Genomic DNA, 18,838 nt, shown 5'->3' on the forward strand with positions numbered 1-18,838 from the left:
CCTTCTCTCTCTCTCTCTTCTATGATGCGGAGGTGTTTTATCAGCAGCTGCAGTTCTCTTATTTCCCTATTCTCCCACCTCATTTCATGTGACTTCCCATTTACAACAGACTGTGAAGCGCTTCCCAGGCCTTCTATTGCCTGAGGCATATGTTTTCCACTGTGTGTTCTTTCAAGACCGAATGAATATGCTTAAAGATTCAATGTGCAATTTTGGAACATGAAAGTGATATGTTAGCAGTATAGTGCTTCAAAAATGGTGCTAAACTAAGAGGAAAGAAATGCAAGAATCCACAATTTCATCCAGATGGGTTTGTGTGTGTGTTAGCGTGGGTTGTACACTTGTATGTGTGTGTCTGTATGTTTGTGCATGTGTGTATGCGTGGGGGGGGGGTGTGTGCGTGTGTGTGTGTGTGTGTGTGCGTGTGAGTGTGTGTGTGCAACCTTCACTTTCATGTAACTACCACCTAGAGTATTCTGCACTGCTAGAATTAGCACTCTAATTCTAGAGTTTGAAACAGGTCTTACCACCCCAATATCAGGATAAATACAGATTACTGCTATCAAGCAGGTAGTCATGCAGGTAGACAAGCGTGAGAGGAGTTTACAGGGACAAACAGCTGTTACAAAATTCAGAACACAAAGCAGCACCCTGAGGTGCTACGTAAACCCAAACACTAAGAGGTCTCCAAAACAAGCGAAGTATACTATACCAAAGTGTTGCCAGACTGAAGGGACTAATGGCAAATCGGAAAGACAGTTTATATGGTGCCAAGCAGTGAGCACAATTGTTATCAACAGGTGCTCCAAAATTCAAGCGAGATGGTGTGAGGCAGGTCAGAGGCAGGGCAGAGGCAGAGAACGTGACAGCACCCAACTACCATCAGTCACTTTAATACCATTCAATTATGCACTAAAATTCTACTACCTTCAGAGAGCGTTAACAGAGCTCAGAATAGCAGGGACAGAGAACTGCACACTCCATGGACAATTTAACTTCTGAGGTTACTGAGTTCAGGTGCAGTTGTCTATTTGTAGTCCTTCGAGAGCATCAAGCCAATACCCCAAGGGCTGGGGCATTTGGGATCACCCCTGCTGCACACCTGTGTGGAGCCTTACCCTGAAGGAGAGACGTTGCTGTAGTTACGGTCTCGGGGATTCCATCTTTGCTATAGATGGACTGCAGGAACTCGGGAACGCAATCATTCTCATCCAGGATGATGACACGCACCTGGGTGAGAGAGACAGAACAAAGAGAGGAGGAGAATATTTTAACTGGTCAAGGTTGCAGGCAGAAGAGGTTAAGCAGAGAGAAAACAGCAGAACGTGGAGAGGCCAAAAATCTCGGTCAGTGATGTGCACACTGTGGCAGACGTCAGTGCACATATGATCCATCTCATGGTGAACAGTGGTGAGGGAGGGTGAGAGACAGAGAGAGAGAGCAAGAAAAAGAAATAACCAAATCATACGGGGAAGGTTGCAATGGGAACACATTCTGAATTTCTGGTGAATGGTTCTGACTGTGCAGGCGACTAGCTCTTATTAAACAGGAAGGATTCATCAATAATTGTCCTGAATGCTTATGACACACAGTAAAGCTGCTTTGGCTAGGTTGCCTTTTTACCGCTAACCCCACCACACTGTGCCCCTGTAGCAAACAGTGTCTACTACCTAGTAAAGCATGAAGTAGTCACAAACAACATGAAGCGGGCTATTCCAATGCACTTCTTAAAGATGAAATGTATTAAAAGATGAATTACAGTCTACTCCTTTTGAAGTTCATTCTACCAATTACATAAAAAAAAGATTTATCACCTTTTTCTTAGTTTGCTGTTTTCCACAGGTAGTGTACTTGACATCTTTACCATGGGGATATGATAATAGCTTATTCCATCAAACACGGCCCAGGATGGGGTTATGTTACTTACTGCACTGGTTAGTGATTTATTAAAAGCAGATATATCCCTGCTTAACAGCCCAGCTCATTTTGGACCGTGCTCTATGTGGTCAAACACTTTTTTAAAAATAACACCAGTCTTACTAATTTAATAATACATAAAGAATATAAGGATCCAAAGAGAACCCTTATGAGCTCATGCCCATGTAGATATTCATGCCTGAATACACAATCCAGCTTTCAAACAGTGAGCTCAATTATTAAGGTTGCACTTTGTCAAGGTTAACTTATAAATATTGTATTAAGATATTTACATATGGAATTTAAAAACATTCGGGGGTTTTTGTGTATGTGAGTGTGTGTGTCTGTGAAAGAGAAAGAAAACAATTTTTTTCCTTTGTCTAAAGCACACTACCAGTTGCTAAGTAACTTACAAAACTGGAGATCAAAATAGACTGAGCTCCTCCAGAAGTGGTCAAACACCGAAAGACAGATCATTGTCTTGACCATTACTCCTACTTCTCTCTAACAAGCCCATAACTTAAAACCCAATGGCAGAAATACAGTTCAAAGAGTCCATGCAATAAAGAACAAGACTTCAAGGTTCTCCTTTCTCCCTGTGGTAATAATACACATTCAATTTTTTGGGGGGGGCAGGAGGTGATGAAGAAAAGGTTTATGAATTTGAGAAGAGAGCCAGTCAGCTTCTATAAAGTGTGAGATTGCAGCATCTGTCCACGTGGGTAGAGGCTTAGGTAACCATCCAGGACCATGAAACTTCACTGCAGACACAGATGCCCACCTGCTGAGCAGCTCAGCGGGTCAAGCCCAAGGCAATGACAGTGGCCATGGGAGCAGCCCAGAGAAAAGGGATGTTTGGAGTGGTTTGTTTTGTTGCTTAACAGGAAGACGTAGACCCAACTGGAGACCTGACAGCCTGACGGGCTGAGATGAATGACAAGGGCAGGCAGAGCTACAGGAGCCAAGGATACTGGGAACTACACTTTCCCTTATCAAGCTCGCTCTCTATCACCCCCACAACCCCCAGCCCCCACAACATGTCATTTCACTGGATGGGACAGAAGTCCAAGGAACAGCTGTCGGTTTTTCTGACGTCTCCTGAGGTGCCTGTGGAGACATAACCATGGCAATCACAGCACCCCCCCCCCCCCACTCACCCCAGCAACATGGCTCTGCAATCGGCCGCCTCACCTGAGGCCAGGGAAGACCTATGGATCACTGAGCAGCATGCTTTCTGCCTCGAAAGAGCAATATTGGCTCCTCCAGGGTTATGTTGTTGTGAGAGAGATACAGGGCGAGACTAATCAGTCACCGACTTAAAATAAATCGTTGCCCTTACACTTTTTTACTGTGCTCTAATTCAGCCATCCATTTAAGCTAAGTGACAATGACCAGGCAGAGAAGCCATAAATAGCATGAACCCAGTATGGCATACATCTTAATTATAAGCTAAATGACATTTAGGACAGATATATTCAGTTTTGGGTTTAATTACACAACAGCTCAAACATAGCTATTAACATTATTATTGGCAAACCTGACAGAGAGAATTTATGAATGTAATTGGACAAAAACTGTTCTACACTTTTAAATGATGTACTTCAATACGTTATACACTGTCTGGCCAAAAAAAAAGGTCACCACCTGGATTTAACTAAGCAAATAGGTAAGAGCCTCCTATTGGATAATTACTGCATGGGTAATTATGTTTCAGCTGGCAACAAATTATTTAACCCTAACTGATGCAGTGAGTCGCTTGTGATTTGTTAAACAACCATGTCGAAAGACACATCCTGCAGTCGTGGAAAAGATGTTAATCTGTTTCAGATGGGTCAAATTATTGGCATGCATCAAGCAGAGAAAACATCTAAGGAGATTGCTGAAACTACTATAATCGGGTTAAGAATTGTCCAACGCATTATAAAAAATTTGAAGGAATGTGGTCAGAAAAAAATCTTGAATGATTGTGATTCTCGATAGCTTAAACGTGTAGTGAAATCAAATCGTAGAAAAACAATAGTAGAACTCAGGGATATGTTTAATAATGAAAGTAAGAGCATTTCCACATGCAAAGGGAACTCAGGGGATTGGGACTAAACAGCTGTGTAGCTTTAAGAAAACCATTTGACAGTGAGGCTAACCGGCAAAAACAGCTTCAATTTGCTAGGGAGCATAAAGATTGGACTCTGGAGCAATGGAAGAAGGTCATGTGGTCTGATGAGTCCAGATTTACCCTGTTCCAGAGTAATGGGCACATCAGGGTATGAAGAGAGGCAGCTGAAGTGATGCACCCATCATGCCTTGTGCTACCATACAGGCATGTGGGGGCAGTGCTATGATCTGGGGTTGCTGCAGTTGGTCAGGTCTAGGTTCAGCAATGTTATGTGCCCAAAGAATAAGGTCAGCTGACTACCTGAATATACTGAATGACCAGGTTATTCCATCAATGGAGTTTTTCTTCCCTGATGGCATGGGCATATTCCAAGATGACAATGCCAGGATTCATCAGGCTCATATTGTGAAAGAGTGGTTCAGGGAGCATGAAACATCATTTTCACACATAGATTGGTCACCACAGAGTCTAGACCTGAACCCCATTGAGAATCTTTGGGATGTGCTGGAGAAGACTTTGCACAGTAGTCCAAATCTCCCATCATCAATACAAGATCTTGGGGAAAAATGTAATGCAACTCTGGACAGAAATAAATGTTGTGACATTGCAGCAGCCTGTGGAAACGATGCCAAAGCGAATGCGTGCCGTAATCAAAGCTAAATGCGGTCCAACGAAATATTAGCGTGTGTGACCTTTTTTTGGCATATAATATATTTATATATATTTGTATATATTTATACAAATATATAGTATATATTTGACATATAATGTTCTGAAATGTTGGCCCTTTGGTATAACACAAGTATACATTTAAGCAACAGAACAAACTGCAAAAGTATATTCTCCATAAAAGTAAAATGTACTAAAAGGGGGTGGGGGGTGGGGGGTGGGGCTATTATTCATATCAAAGAAAACCACTCTTGTTCACTGATGTAACTTTAAAGTTGCTTTTCAAATCAGGCTTAATGATCATGCGTTCTATTTGTGAGATATTGCATCAGATGATATGAGTTCTGAGGATCTCTGAATGGTAAAAATCTATAATAGCATTGTGGAGAAATGGGCTGTCAAATATCATATACCAAGTTAGAAAGTATCTGGAGTGCAGCAGTCAAAAACTGTTCATTTGAACTGCGATTGTTATGTATTGACATGGCCTCTTACAATGAGTGTGACACCAAGGTTGATCATGGAATGAGTCCAACCAGGGCAACTTTAAAACTAAAGCAGAGCGGAAATGGGATGTCATATTGATTTTGTGCGCACTGAGTGAAGTAGTAAATTTTTGTTTATTTTCTTTTTAATGTTGACAACCGCTGATTGACATCCGGTAAAGTTAACGTGATGTAATTACGCTCAGAAAAGCTGATGCGTTTGGAAGCCCTCAGAGTGAGCAAGTCCATCACAAAAGAAATCATTTACAGGTGAAGTCACACCACTATAACAGCGATGCCTCGTGTCGTTCACCCACCCTTAGTTGACCAAAATGGCTGAGACAAATGGACGGATCTTCAATTTTAGCCTCGGCCTTCCGAGGACGACAGCGAGGGTGGTGCCAGGGGCGGGAACAAGGGCGGCACCGAGGCGGAGCCTCACCTCTGTAGCGCTGCTAAGGCTGCCCTCAGCCTCGCTGGCCCTGACCAGCAGCAGGTAGCGGTGCTGGTCAGCCTCATAGTCCACGGCACGCGTCAGGCTGATCTCGCCCGTCTCCGGCTGGATGGCAAACAGGCTGCTGGGGTTGATCAGCAGGCTGTAGCTGACGGGCCGCTTCTGGAAGGACAGTGCCGGCGTGACCAGGAAGCTGGAAGAGAAGTGGAGCGCGTGGGAAGTGGAAGCGACAGCACTTTCAAAAACAAGAGCATGTCTGTACATAATAGGGGAAAAAACTCCTTTGACAAACGCGGCTTGGACGTAAACATGTCACTGTGATAGTTCAAACAACGTGGCCACAGACAGGTCTCACGGAGTTTGAAAATGAACCCACCACCACCTCCTCCTTCGCCCTCCCAGTGACATGGTGACAGTGTCCAAGAGAAGCCCAATTTCTGTAAACCAGCTTTTGCGGCGAACACTTAGTCTTAATTGCTGTGGGCCTGCGAGCATGACCGCCACCCACACCCGGCTCCTCCTCATGGGATTACTGTCTGAGCCAATCACCGCGTGCCACACAGATGCGGCTGGAGCTGCTGGTGGAGGACTCGCCAGCTCACAGCCCCGTCGGGAGAGCTGCAGGTCTCCACCGACCTCGTCAGTTACTGCCCCTGACAGCTGGTGGTGAAGTGATGGAAAGAGACAGGTGAGATGGAAGGTGGGAAGAAGAGAGGGATGGCAGGTTGCAGATACATGGAGGGGAACAGATATATAAATGTGTTCCATGTTGAACTCATCAGTTTAGTCTTTTTTTTTGGGGGGGGGGGGGGGGTGGATTTTAGCAAACATTCCCTAGGCATACTAAGACGATGCTAAGCCAAGCTAACAATGAATTCCTCTTATGTAACTTTGTACCTTAGGATAAGGAAGTTCGCACTATGACATATTACAAGATACATTTGTTTTAAGAGGATGAAAAGACTCTGCTCAAAGCAAAAAGAAAAATACTGCAGATATGAATAATACTGAAAGTAACTAAAGATAGCAAAAGCGTCTGAATTTTTTCAAAAAGTCAGCTAAATACCATAAATGTAAATGTAAATGAATTTTGGGTCTAAGCTTTTTAATGCCCTAGAACCCCCACATTTCACATTTTAACTAAAGGTGACATTCCTTCATTATCTGTAAGCCACCTAACCACTAATTCACAGCTAGCCCTTTTTCCAGGTACGGAGTGTCTGGGGAATATCTCCACAGTGTGGAATCGCATATTAAATAAGTGACTTTGCATGGATTTTGCATTTTAAAAGGAGTTAAGAGGAAGAGGAGGTTCAGGAGTGATTGTGTGAGCTGGAAAATGTGTGTGACATATGAAATGAAGCAAAATGCTTGAAGAGGCTTGCCGAGCTGGGATGCGATGGTGGATATTTCACCTAACATGCAAACAGTTTACTTTGATAAACGCAGTCTAAGAAGATATATTTTGAACTTAATGGCTTGTACAATGCTATACATCAGGTATTTGCAACCTACAATTTTCACCACAGAAAATTTGCAAGCTAAAAAGTGTGAAATTACTTAGACAAAACAAGACTGGACAAAACAGGCAAATAACTATTTTCCGTCTCAGGGAGAAAAAAAAAACCTGTTAGGAAACACATTATGAATTCACCTAAGGAAAAAAATTACTCTCAATTTCTCCACAATTTCCCCTCCCTAGTCAGTAACGCACCAGTGCTGTGTGAGAGCGTGATGTGGATGACAATGCTGAATTAGTGTGTGTCATGCATGTTTAATGCTCCTCATCACGCAGAGGGTCCACATGCATGGTGTGTGAGCTAATGAGTGTCACACATAAACCATCGATTGTGGACTGCACGCATCGGTGAGCGGGGGAAGGGTGCTGGGAGAAACATGAACACGGGACTGTTACACCGATACTGGAACTCTGACTGTGGGAATGTAAACAAGCAGTGGTACACTCAGTAGGAGAGATATACTATTATGGTTTTAAATTAAACAATCCGATTAGATTAGGTCTGTCTGTATTTTTTGTACGTGTATGTGCACTTGCTTGTTTCTGTTTGTGCATGTGTGTGTGTTTACTCACGGTTGTCCTGCCTGTGTATTTTCTGGGATGGAGATTGTGTACGAGGCGTTGGTAAACTGCGGAGCCCTGGGTCCAGCCACCACGGAGAGCACGGCAGATGGACTACGGCTCCCCATCCTGTCTGCAGCCACTACGGTCAGCAGGTACTCTCTGTCCCTCTGCAGAGGCAGGCCTGTGGTGCGCACATGACCTGTCTTCCTGTCCACATCGAACCGTCCGTCCCCCCCTGCGACCCACCAAGACAGGACTTTTAGGACACTGTTCTCACTGCACTGCCACAAGCTGTTACTTGGTTGCTAATCCCAAGAGGCAAAACATTTCAGGATTGAAGCAGCAAGTTAGGGTGAGGTGGGTCGCAAACATCAGGCAGGTTCCTTACCATCGGACAGAAAGTACTCCACTTCCCCGTTGGGGCCCTCGTCTCCATCCCTGGCTTGGAGCTTGTAGACCAGTGAGTTAGATGGGGCCATGGGGTTCACCACAGCCAGGAAAGGGAAGGGCACCATGCTCCATTCCGGAGCGTTGTCATTGACGTCCAGTGCTGTCAGCTCCACCCTGACCAAGTACCAGTCTGGCCCTGCAGCGGGACAGCAGAAATATGGGAGTCATCATTCCCCATGCAAATGCGGGCTGTGTTATGTATAATGAATTATTAACTCGTTATTATGTTTTCCAGGGAAAGGAGCAAATATTTGTATTCATTATGTGGAGGCTCGCCAGCCTTGTTTAGAAGCCAGTCGGAACAGCGTCAGGCAGTAAGCAGCATGCACTTCCCACAGGCAAGAATGGTGTGTGTGGAGAGTTGGCGAAAAACCACTCACACCAACATGTCAGAGTGGACATGGATTGAACCTGGAGTAGGACAGTGAGCAGTACTGAGGCAAACTGGAGTCTCCGTATGGCTTGCTCTCCTTAGCTGCTGGATTGCCTCATCAGACATGGCCTCATTACGGCAAATCACCACTTTACAGACAAAGACAACTGATGACAGCTCCGACACATTTCCTAATGCACCCAATCGTAGTATAACCGTGTGGAAAAAAGGCAAGCGTGTTTGTCAGGAATGTAACTAAAGAGGAAACAGACCCAGCATCCCACTCGATTTTCACTGTTCACTTACTTAACTGCACATTCTATTTCTGTCTTTTCTCTTTCTTTCCATCTTTGTCTTTTTTTGACTTTGTCCATTCTATTCTTTTTCCTTTTAGTGTGTTTTTACACTCATTCAGTCCTTTACTTTTGTATCTATCTATCTCTCTCTCTCTCTCGCTCTCTCTCTCTCTCTCTCTCTCTCTCTCTCTCTCATGTTCTCTCTGTTTCCCTCTCTATCTCCTTCACTTTCACTGGTATAAATGGTAGGCTGTCTGTTAGCGGCTGCGCGTGCGGAGTGACAGAGTCATGTGCTCTTTGATTCCCCAGGTGATTGGCCCTTTCATTGGCACTGACAGCAGCACGCCTGCTGCCTTACTCTGCTGACAGCTGGAGAAGGGCGAGGAGAGTCACATCATGGAGAGATGAACTTATAGTATCCATATGAGACATTAAAGAACAAAGTAAAAAGTGAAGGTAGGATATGGCCATAGACGAAAAGAAAGAAAGGGAGATAGAGGTTTAACAGAAAAGCTGGGATTTTTAAAAAATTCAACTATTCTTGCAAGACTGTGTGTGGTGAGGTCATAAGTGGTATTGAAGTCACTGAAAAAATCAAGAAACTACACAAGTAACCTCTCCTCTTTATAAAACACTGCACTGAGACATAGCATTCCTATTCATTCACACACACACACACACACACACACACGCGCACACACACACACACACACACACACACACACACACACACGCACACATACGCACACTGCCCCCCTCCCCCAACTACACACACACACACATACACACACACACACACACACACACACACACACCATCCATGACAAAACAAACATTTGCAAGTTTGGCTTGCTCCCTAAATACCCACTGTTGGCCAGCTGTGCAACAAAAGTTGTGCAGGCCCAGGCAGAGTTGTCCCTTTATCAGTGATGACCGTAGATTGTAAACCAATCAGAGCACAGGGCCCTCGGTGCTTGTAGATGAAGTGCAGCAATGGCCAGCCACCCTGACTCACCAATGAGCAGAGCGAAAAACTGGTGCAGCAGTCGAGTGACAGAGAGCCTCAAGACCGGAGGCAGAGGCTGGCAGAGGTGCCCCCAGGGCTCCGCTGGATGGCTGGCGCCTGTTCCCAAGGCAGCAGGATATCAGTGAGCGTGCCAACCTCAACGACTCTGTGGCACTGCTGCAGGCATGAGAGAGGGAGCCAGCCACTGCTGCCAATGCACTGCGGCTGCCACTCGCCCAGATTCTTTAAACGCAAATCAATACACAGCCAGGAATTATTTAGCCAATTACCGCCAGTGGAGTGCAAGATTATGCATCAACTTTATGAATAGTGAGGATTAATAGAGGTGAAGAAAATTGTGGGGAGAAAATACTGATGATGTGGAGGGGAGTGTAGGGCAGAGAAAGAGAAGGAGAGAGGGAGAGAGAGAGAGAGAAAAGGAGAGAGAGAGAAAGACAACAAGAATGCGACAGGCACAGACACAAACAGGCTCTGCAATTTAGTGATGTTGCACATAAGACTACAAAAAGCAATAAGAAATATAAGCAAGCAGAATAGAAGCAGGATTAGCAAAAAATACAGCACCAGTAAAATGGCCCCAGGGTTGTTATGGAAACAGCACTGAAACACAAATGCCTGCATAAATTGATGACATTATGAAAGAGTGGGACAGGAGTAGAGCAGAACCCAGCAATGGATCAAAGGAGGCCTTTAGACTGGCTTTCAGAGAGATGACGTCAGAGGAAACAATTACATGCATGTGCTTTTTCATTTAAACCAATGATGACTAAACATCAGATGACCACTGTGTAAATATCCTCACCATCTACACACACACAAACACATAAACATACATGCACACACGACACATACATGGGAGCTGAACCTCCCATGAGAGTTGGTCTGAGCCACTCTTTGACCACATAGTGGTTCCGGTAGACTTAAGTCAAGGCCTCTCTGAAATGCTGAACTTTTATCAAATCACTGCAACAACATGTTTTTTGTGTGCGCTACAATGAATAAATCACACGCCCTTTTCAGCTAGTCGCCAAGGCCTTTGCTTTCCCGCCTGCCTTTGTTACCGTGGTAAGCCCAATCAGTGGCTCTTACTCATATTCTCCCCATACTGATTCCAGCTGACAGAGGGAGGCTCGAACGCAATTTTGCTGCACTGGGCATGCTGAGCTCTTTCTTTCATTCGGAGTCCAGCATGCGAGTTAACGAACAAGAGCCATGTGCCTCCAGGGAGGGTACCACAGCACAAGGTGAGAGAGAGAGAGAGAGAGAGAGAGAGAGAGAGAGAGAGAGAGAGAGAGAGAGAGAGAGAGAGAGAGAGAGAGAGAGAGAGAGAGACGATGAGTGGCAGCAAGGTGGGTTGGGTTCAGAAAACAGCAGATGGAAAGAGAGAGCAATGAGTGTTCATAGCTAATTAAATATCCACTCAGGTGATCACAAAGGGTGTATTTGGTCCCTTGGCAGAATTGTGATTTTTATCATTTTATTATATCACAGGTTTTTTGAAGTTTCACATGGAGCTACCAATTAAAGAAAAGAAAAAGAGAAAAGGGTTAACAAATCACATTAACAAATCACAAATCACAAATGATTCAAAAAGCCTTTGGTTTTTTGGTCTTTTTTATAATTGAAAAGGGTGAATGTCCCCCAAGAAGAACTAAACACTTTCACATGCACACATGCTACAGATAAGTACAGATAAACACACATATTTCTCTTGGGTAGACACTAACAAAGCCACATCCTCGCTGCTTCTTCTACTTCCTACCTCAAAGTGCAGGTGTTAACACAACCAACAGTGCTTTATACACACATACGCACATATTCCACTTTCAAAGTACTTTCAGCATCTTTTAACTGGTACATCTTTTATCTGAAGCATTTTCATCACCCCTCTTGAAGTTTATTTACCTATAACTCCTTTCAGCTGTTCTGTAGGTCTAAAGGCCACCAGCTCTACTGACATGTCACCCCCCCCCCCCCCCCCCCCCCCGATACAAGGTGTTCACCACTTGTCTTTGGCCTATGAATGTTGGCGTTGGACTGTGAGCAGGTCTTCCCATGTAATGCCTTTCATAAAAGGCTTAACCTTCCTGCGCTCCCTCCCACTGTCTAATGACAGCGTCACCAATACTCGCCTCACTAAGGCCAGACCTGCCAGCAAGGCGCTGTTTGACTTCCATTATTGCTTTAACCTAACAAGCCCTTTATCAGAGCAGCATTCACTACAGAAAGGGAGAGAGCAAGCAGAGGAAAGGCCACTCCAGGGAACCGGGGAGACCTGCTTCGAGACTGCAGCGCTATTTGAGCAGTACAAGTGACTGACACAGGTATTACAATTTCTCCAGCGCTTTACCCATCACAGAGCTGGCTTAGCACTCGCATTCTGTCGGCTAGATTAGGATTTGGCAGGTGGAAGGGAGGTGGTCCCTTGTGTGGCCCGCCCTCTATCGACAGAGATATTATGGCCACCTGATGCGGGCCGCCTTAGTCGGAGCAGTGAACGATGCGACTTTTCATCCTGAAACCAAAAGCTAGGCAAACTCTGACGACCTCCTGTCGAAACGCTGCGCAGGGAGTCGTTATGGGATATCATCTGAGATGTGTCGCACCAGCATGTCAAGGAAGGGGCAGATGAATTAAACATCAATTGTCTCCTCTGTGCCGGTCAGCTGAGACGCTCTGACCAACGCATCCGAGCTTCGAGCTGGCGACAGGGATCACGCTCTCTGCGCTTCCTGAGCAGTTGTGAGAGCGCAAGCACGTTCTGCAGCCTGGCAGAAAGCAGGATGTCCTGCTAGACACTTGCTCTTCTTGCTCCCTGCAGCTCTGTGGAGAGCCTGAGAGTGCAACGAAATGCAGATCCTCTTCTGTTTTTGTAGGCCGTGCACATACGTACCCGCACTGCAAGGAACTCCGACTGAAGGAGGTTGGGATGAGAGCGAGCAGACCTTGCAAGGGTTCGCTCTCTAGGCCAAAGGAAAAGAAGCGTTTGAAGGAACTGAGGAGATGATGCACCAGCCCCCATTCCACCTCACAGAGACCTTTGAAAGTATTTGAGCCTTGAGCATTGGTCCACAGTGCAGAAAGGAGACTGATGTTTCTTCTTCTAACAGGTTCTGCTCAGTCTTCAAATGTGTCTGTTACTGATTGCAGAAAATCACAAAATGACTTAATTGTTCCAACTTTCATCTTCACTGTTGCTCAGCAGGAGCTGGCAATATTATGCAAGGCATCACTGGTAGTTCTGTAGAAAAGATCTTCAGGCCAGATATTGTGGATTTATAAGAAGCCTGTTGTAGATGTATGTGAAAATCTGTTTGAAGGCTTTTTATTACCACACCATTTTGGAGCTGTTCTGAACTAAAAATGTTAAGCCAAGAGAAAATGTTTATACTGTATCTTTATTATCTATTAATAAGTCACTATTCATTCAATTTTTTCCATACTGCACTGACTGCTAATTGCACTTAATTGGATAACGCTGAAAAAGCCATAGTGGAAAACTGGAACGCATTCATGGGTTTCTTGATTAAATTTAGGTTCAAGTTTTTACCTTAAATTTAAATAATTAGCCTACTATTGCCTGAAGGAAATAAAACAAACATCAGAACCTTCGGAACTTTCTGTGCCAACCCAGTGTGTTTAGCAACAGGAAATCGAAAGCCAACAGCACACGACATTCTAGTCCCTGCAGTCCCTCAGCTAAATCAAACCACCCACACCTAAATTAAAACACACATTACTCTCAGCGTAAGAGTCTCATGCTTCTGACAGGGAAAAGCCTGCTGCTACACCCGCACCAACGCCACCTGGCTCTGACACAGTTGTCTTGGATCTCGAAGGAAACTTACTCCTACCCGGTTTCTCCGCTCAGTCTGCCTGTCTCGGGCAGGAACGGTACAATCGCCTACACCTCATCTTCATGACTGATCGTGCTGATGTGCCTCATTATCTGAGGTGTCGACTGAAACGGCATGAGGCGCAAAGCTAACAAAGTAAGACGTGTTAGAGCAGCAGGGTAGAGCAGCAGGCTAGAGCCATGGTGCAGTAGAGCGTCTCCCTCTTTAACGCAACTTTAACCCTTCCCGTGTTAGAGCCCCATGGATGCTTCGACTGTGAATGAACCACCCCAGGAGGTCTCATAATGGCCAACAAACTAATGTGCGCATGCCTACATAAGCAAGAAAGACAACTTTACTGTATGAACTTGATCTGCTCCATTGCACAAGCTTAGGAAGAAATATCACTTAACTGGATAAGATATCTGAAATCAAGCCCTTTTGTTTAATGAGGACTTCTAAAATCATGTCTAACATACAATTCAGAACTTATATTCACAAAGTTTAAACCATGCAGAGTTTTAACTGGAATGGTTATGAAGTTAATGTAGTGTATGACATTGCTTAACTGGACTGTTAGTGGTGCAAGGTTAATATAGTGTACAGTACTGCTTGGTCATTGTTTGTGCAGATAGTTGACATTTTGATGTCTTTCCTCAAGAATTTTAGTATATCAGTCTTACTGAAATGATGATTAAACTGCCTCTTTCCCAGTGAGCTAAATTGCACACACCCACCCAGACACACCGTTATATAACAGTAAAATGCTGATTGCAATCAGAAATGTAGGAGAATCGGTTCTGCATGTATATGTAGCATAACTCAAAACCTCCCGTGAAAATGGCATAAGAAAAAAATAAGCACAAAAGTCCATATATAAACAACACACAGCATGCTAATTATAACTGAAAATTGTCATCAAGGCTTCATTACATGAACGTTGAGCATTTGGAAAGAGGCAGACAGGAATCCACAGTCAAAGAGTAACTTCATTAACCTGTGGGCTTTTCATACATTAACATCTTGGAGAGGCCAGATTAAGGGAGGTTAACTCATTTATTTATTTGTATATTTCTGTACCAGAAAGAGAGAATAAATGGTTGAAAACAGCTGTTTAGAATTCCAGCAGTCACAATGGCTGAAAGCAGCAGCTAGAAAAATCTCCTCGTCTTTCCTTCAGCACCTATACAATGCCAATAAACAGCAACGTGTGAAAGCTCCTAAACGGATTATTAACAGGATTAATAATGTGCAAGGCTATTGCAGGATGAGAGGATTAGCCATGTAGCTTTGAAGTCAATTTGAGTAGGAAAAATTACCTTGGATCTCTCAGACGCTCTTTGGAAAGGGAATGACACACCAGTTGACTAAAAGAGAGCAACGAGAAATATTTAAAAATCGCAGAAGGGAGAGTGAACGAGTTTGGGGGGTAGGGGCTGTGATAGAGACCAATAATCAGCTCTGGAAACATTTAGAAATCTCAGTCCCAGCACATTTGACTTTTAGTATTAAAATTCACCTCATCCCAATGAATGGATTATTTGACATCTGTACAAATGTATCTCTAATTTCTTTCTTTTATGGTCTTATTGAAATAGAAACAATGACTGCAGTTGCTTTGCAACTGTCTAAGACTCAAACACTTCATTCTAAACCCAGTATGTAATAATTACTCTGACAAAGAACATAAATAATGGCCTTCAGTCATTTCTCTTCCATTACTGCTCCACTAACATACCTGTACTAGGCAAGGAACTGAAATAAATGTAAAAAGAAGATGGAACAATGGTTTCTGTGTCTTTGTTGGCATCGCAGAGTGGCTAATTATGTAGCAATTCGAATAAAACTGTGGGTGGGTGGAGAGCACAGTTCTGGTGCACAAAATCATAATTATTGTCCTCCATAAAAATCAGTGGCCTGATGACAGCACTCATTCATTTTCAGAGAGACGGCGAGAGAGCGAGAGCGTGAGCGTAAGAGAGGGAGAGAGCGAGAGAGTGAGGGTAAGAGAGGCAGAGGAAGGATGAGAGAGAGCCAACGAGAGCAAATAGAATATCATAATTCACTCACGGTAGTATGACACTTGTCCTCCACTGGATCGATGGAGAAATTTTACTTTGTTCATGTTCTGTGATCTGTGTTTCAATGAAGAGTTGAGTAAAAGGGCCAAGCTATTACCACATGTATTGCGATCAATAGAGGTTCCTAATGAGTCCCAATGTAATTGCCTTTTCTCAGAGGCACCAAGAATGTATGCGTTGGAGAGCGTATCCGCACCGCACAGATCTAAGGCAGAGAATAAGGCCAAAAGTGCACTTGGGGGTGTCTTGATTAGGGGACTAGAGTGTTGTCTTGAACCCTTCCTGTAGATTCTGCTATATATACGTGAAATCTTGCTGAGCTGTGAACTGTGAGATGGGTTATTGTTTAGATCAGCAAAGTGCAGCATTCAGAAACATCTTTAGGGAATGTGCAGCAGTGTACATGTGGGCATTTGTGTGCATGTGTGTGCAGATCTATATATGTGTGTCTATGCTGGGGTTTGGTGCCTTAAGGGGGTGTGATTATGATAAGGCAAGAGGCAGATCCTGGCAGGAACAAAGCACAGAGGTGCACTACACAAGCTCCCCCGTACACACACCAGCAGACAAATGCATGCAAGCACGCACACACACGCACGCACACACACACACACACACACACACAGAAACAGAGAATATAGCAAAAAGCCCCACTTGCATGACATTACATGAGCACTGGGGTTTAGTGCAGCTGTTTTCATTCCTGCTGCTGGCCTGCTGATTGCTGTCCTTCTTGAACTACATGTTATTTGTTATTGTTATTCATTTACACATGGTTGTGCACATTGCAGGCAAGGTTTAAGCTGTTTACTGAAGCAGAAACTCATGCTTGTTATGACCACAATACCTTTTGGTTAACTGACAAGCCCTTCGCCCTGGACCACGCTTGCATGCATGGGTTGTTCACATGGTCATCCTTTCTTACAAAATATACCCCCTTCATTTCTCCCTTCTCACTCTCTCTCTCTCAATGGCACAAATGACTCACACTGTACTCACATTGTGAGCTACTGGGTGCTAAAAAAGAGTAATAGGTCTCTACCACTATCAGAAAGAACCAGAGCCAGTAAAGCTTGAATCAGGTTTAAAAATGAAGCCTTACTATCGACTGAGAATTTAAGGAGAATAATTTTTTCTTAAGTAGTTAATTTCCTGCAATTGGGTTGCACCAATATCTGAACTAAAACACCCAATAGACTGAAGGCAAACGGTTGTTAGTAATTCGACAATAAAAAGTCAGAAGAGTGTGTTGTTCCTCTGACTCTTGATGTTTATTTGCGTGTATGGAGAAATTTCTTAGACATAAATAAGGGTACTAGTCTAATATCAGGCAGGAGGTCTAACGATACAGACGTTTGCTTAAACTAAAGAAGAAGGAGGAAGAAGGAGGAAGAAACGAGGGAGGGGAACAGATCAGGAGAGGGGTGGATGAACCCTGGGTGTTATCACCTCCTGACCTTGGTGCCTGTCTCACAGGCAGTGACCATGGCACAGAGGAGTTACAGAGACATTGAGAAAAATTACAGAAGCACAAGTGTAATAGAAAACAGAAACAGAAACAATCACAAAGTGAAACAAATCCATCAGGGGCATGAAATAATATGAATTCCTTCACAGTCCACGTGCTCCTATACTGAGAGAATATAGTAAACAGTATTAAGAATGCTTACAACAAAAAAATTGGTTGGAGCTAAATTGTGTGGCCCTAAATCTTAAAACCAATATATTTCCTTTTCAATTTAAATATTTCTGTAAAAACACTTGATACATTCTGGATAAATGATAGTTGTTCCAAGATTAGTGCAGACCTAAAGGTTTCACCAGAGAATTATTACATTTGCTTTGAGAAATGGACTAAATTTGTTCTGAAGGGGGGAAAAAACAATAACATTTACAGCGATGTAAAAGGCACTAAAAATCTATTTCCCTTCCTGTTGAAAAAAAGGGAAAAGAAATTGTGCCTTTCAGTGGTCTATTAATTCTTTTTTTTAACTGAATGATACAGTGATATTTTGAAGCAGCAAAACAGCTACACAAAATGCACTCTGAATAGCCAAATAAACACATACTATTGAGTAGACAAAGGCCCCAGTCAGGGGGCCTTAAAGAACAGCAGGCAGAAAGGGGCCACTCAGTTCAGAGTGCTGCAGAAGCTGTGGGTACCCTCGCCGATGGCCCGCTGACAATGCCAAGGAAAAGAGTGAAAAACCACGAGCACTTACAGAACAGTAGGTCTACAGAACAGTAGGTCTACAGAACAGTAGGTCTACAGCACCACTGGGATCTCCCAGAGTCATTTTCTCTTACAACGCAACAAACAAAACACATACTCACATCTACTGCTTTCTGAGGTCAGCCATACACATGAGGTTTTGGCATTTTGGATTCAATTACAGCAGACACACAGGGGACCAGGCACCATACTAGTCCCAATTTAAGATGGCAGAGACAAACGGTCTGTGTCACCCAGGATACAGCCTTACCCAGGGCCTAACCAGATGCCCTACAGTACAAGCTGAATTTCCTGAAGCAAATCTAAAAAAAGAAGCAAAAAGCTCAGAACTGAAGTGGCTCAATGCAGAGGTCAGCACAAAACCTTATGTATCTGTATGCAAATTGCTGTTGTGCTCTCGCAAAGGTCACAGTCAAGATGGAATGCTTTTATGAGGAACATGCACCCAGAGTCAGTGGGATCAGAGTATGCGAGTTGATCTCAAAGCCAGTTGCATATCTCCAGGCACTGTGAGATGTTGACATTTATTAGTGGTAAATAAACACAATGGAAGATGTTAGATATGCAGCTTTCTGACACTCTGACAAAATCTTCATGGGCTGAGAATGGAGTGCTAAACACTGGCACAAGCACTGTGGAAGAAGTGCACGAGAGGTTTGTGGTTTTCTTCTTAACTTTTGAAAAGAGCAGAATAAGGTTAGAAGTCATCTGTTAAAAGATTTTAATTATTGATATAAGAAGTAATTATCCTGTAGCCTGAATCAAACGTGAATTCTATGTAGGTTACCTGATCTTCTGATTCTTTCTCACAGATTTGCATT

The 18,838-nt window shown here is 43.8% G+C and overlaps 1 protein-coding gene across 6 annotated transcripts in view; it reads right to left on the reverse strand.

Moving 5' to 3' along the window:
* The window catches only part of si:ch211-186j3.6 (neural-cadherin), a 146,035-nt gene that overhangs the window by 91,763 nt on the left and 35,434 nt on the right, over window positions 1-18,838 (reverse strand). For 4 of the 6 annotated variants that reach the window (XR_004775435.2, XM_081706391.1, XM_035521097.2 and 1 more), the window contains exons 2-5: window positions 8,110-8,307; window positions 7,731-7,956; window positions 5,627-5,831; window positions 1,119-1,230 (exon numbers count right to left, since the gene is read on the reverse strand). Coding sequence is in view for 5 of the 6 variants with exons in the window: in XM_081706391.1 (XP_081562517.1) it covers window positions 1,119-1,230; window positions 5,627-5,831; window positions 7,731-7,956; window positions 8,110-8,307 (741 nt within the window). In the remaining variant the exon portion in view is untranslated. Of the gene's footprint in view, window positions 1-1,118; window positions 1,231-5,626; window positions 5,832-7,730; window positions 7,957-8,109; window positions 8,308-15,022; window positions 15,071-15,773; window positions 15,839-18,838 lie in introns of all 6 variants that reach the window. The other 2 variants (XM_081706392.1, XM_081706393.1) reach the window with 2 other exon arrangements.

This window comes from Electrophorus electricus, chromosome 23 (genome assembly GCF_041902795.1).
Source record: "Electrophorus electricus isolate QZ-2024a chromosome 23, ASM4190279v1, whole genome shotgun sequence".
Lineage (NCBI taxonomy): Eukaryota > Metazoa > Chordata > Actinopteri > Gymnotiformes > Gymnotidae > Electrophorus > Electrophorus electricus.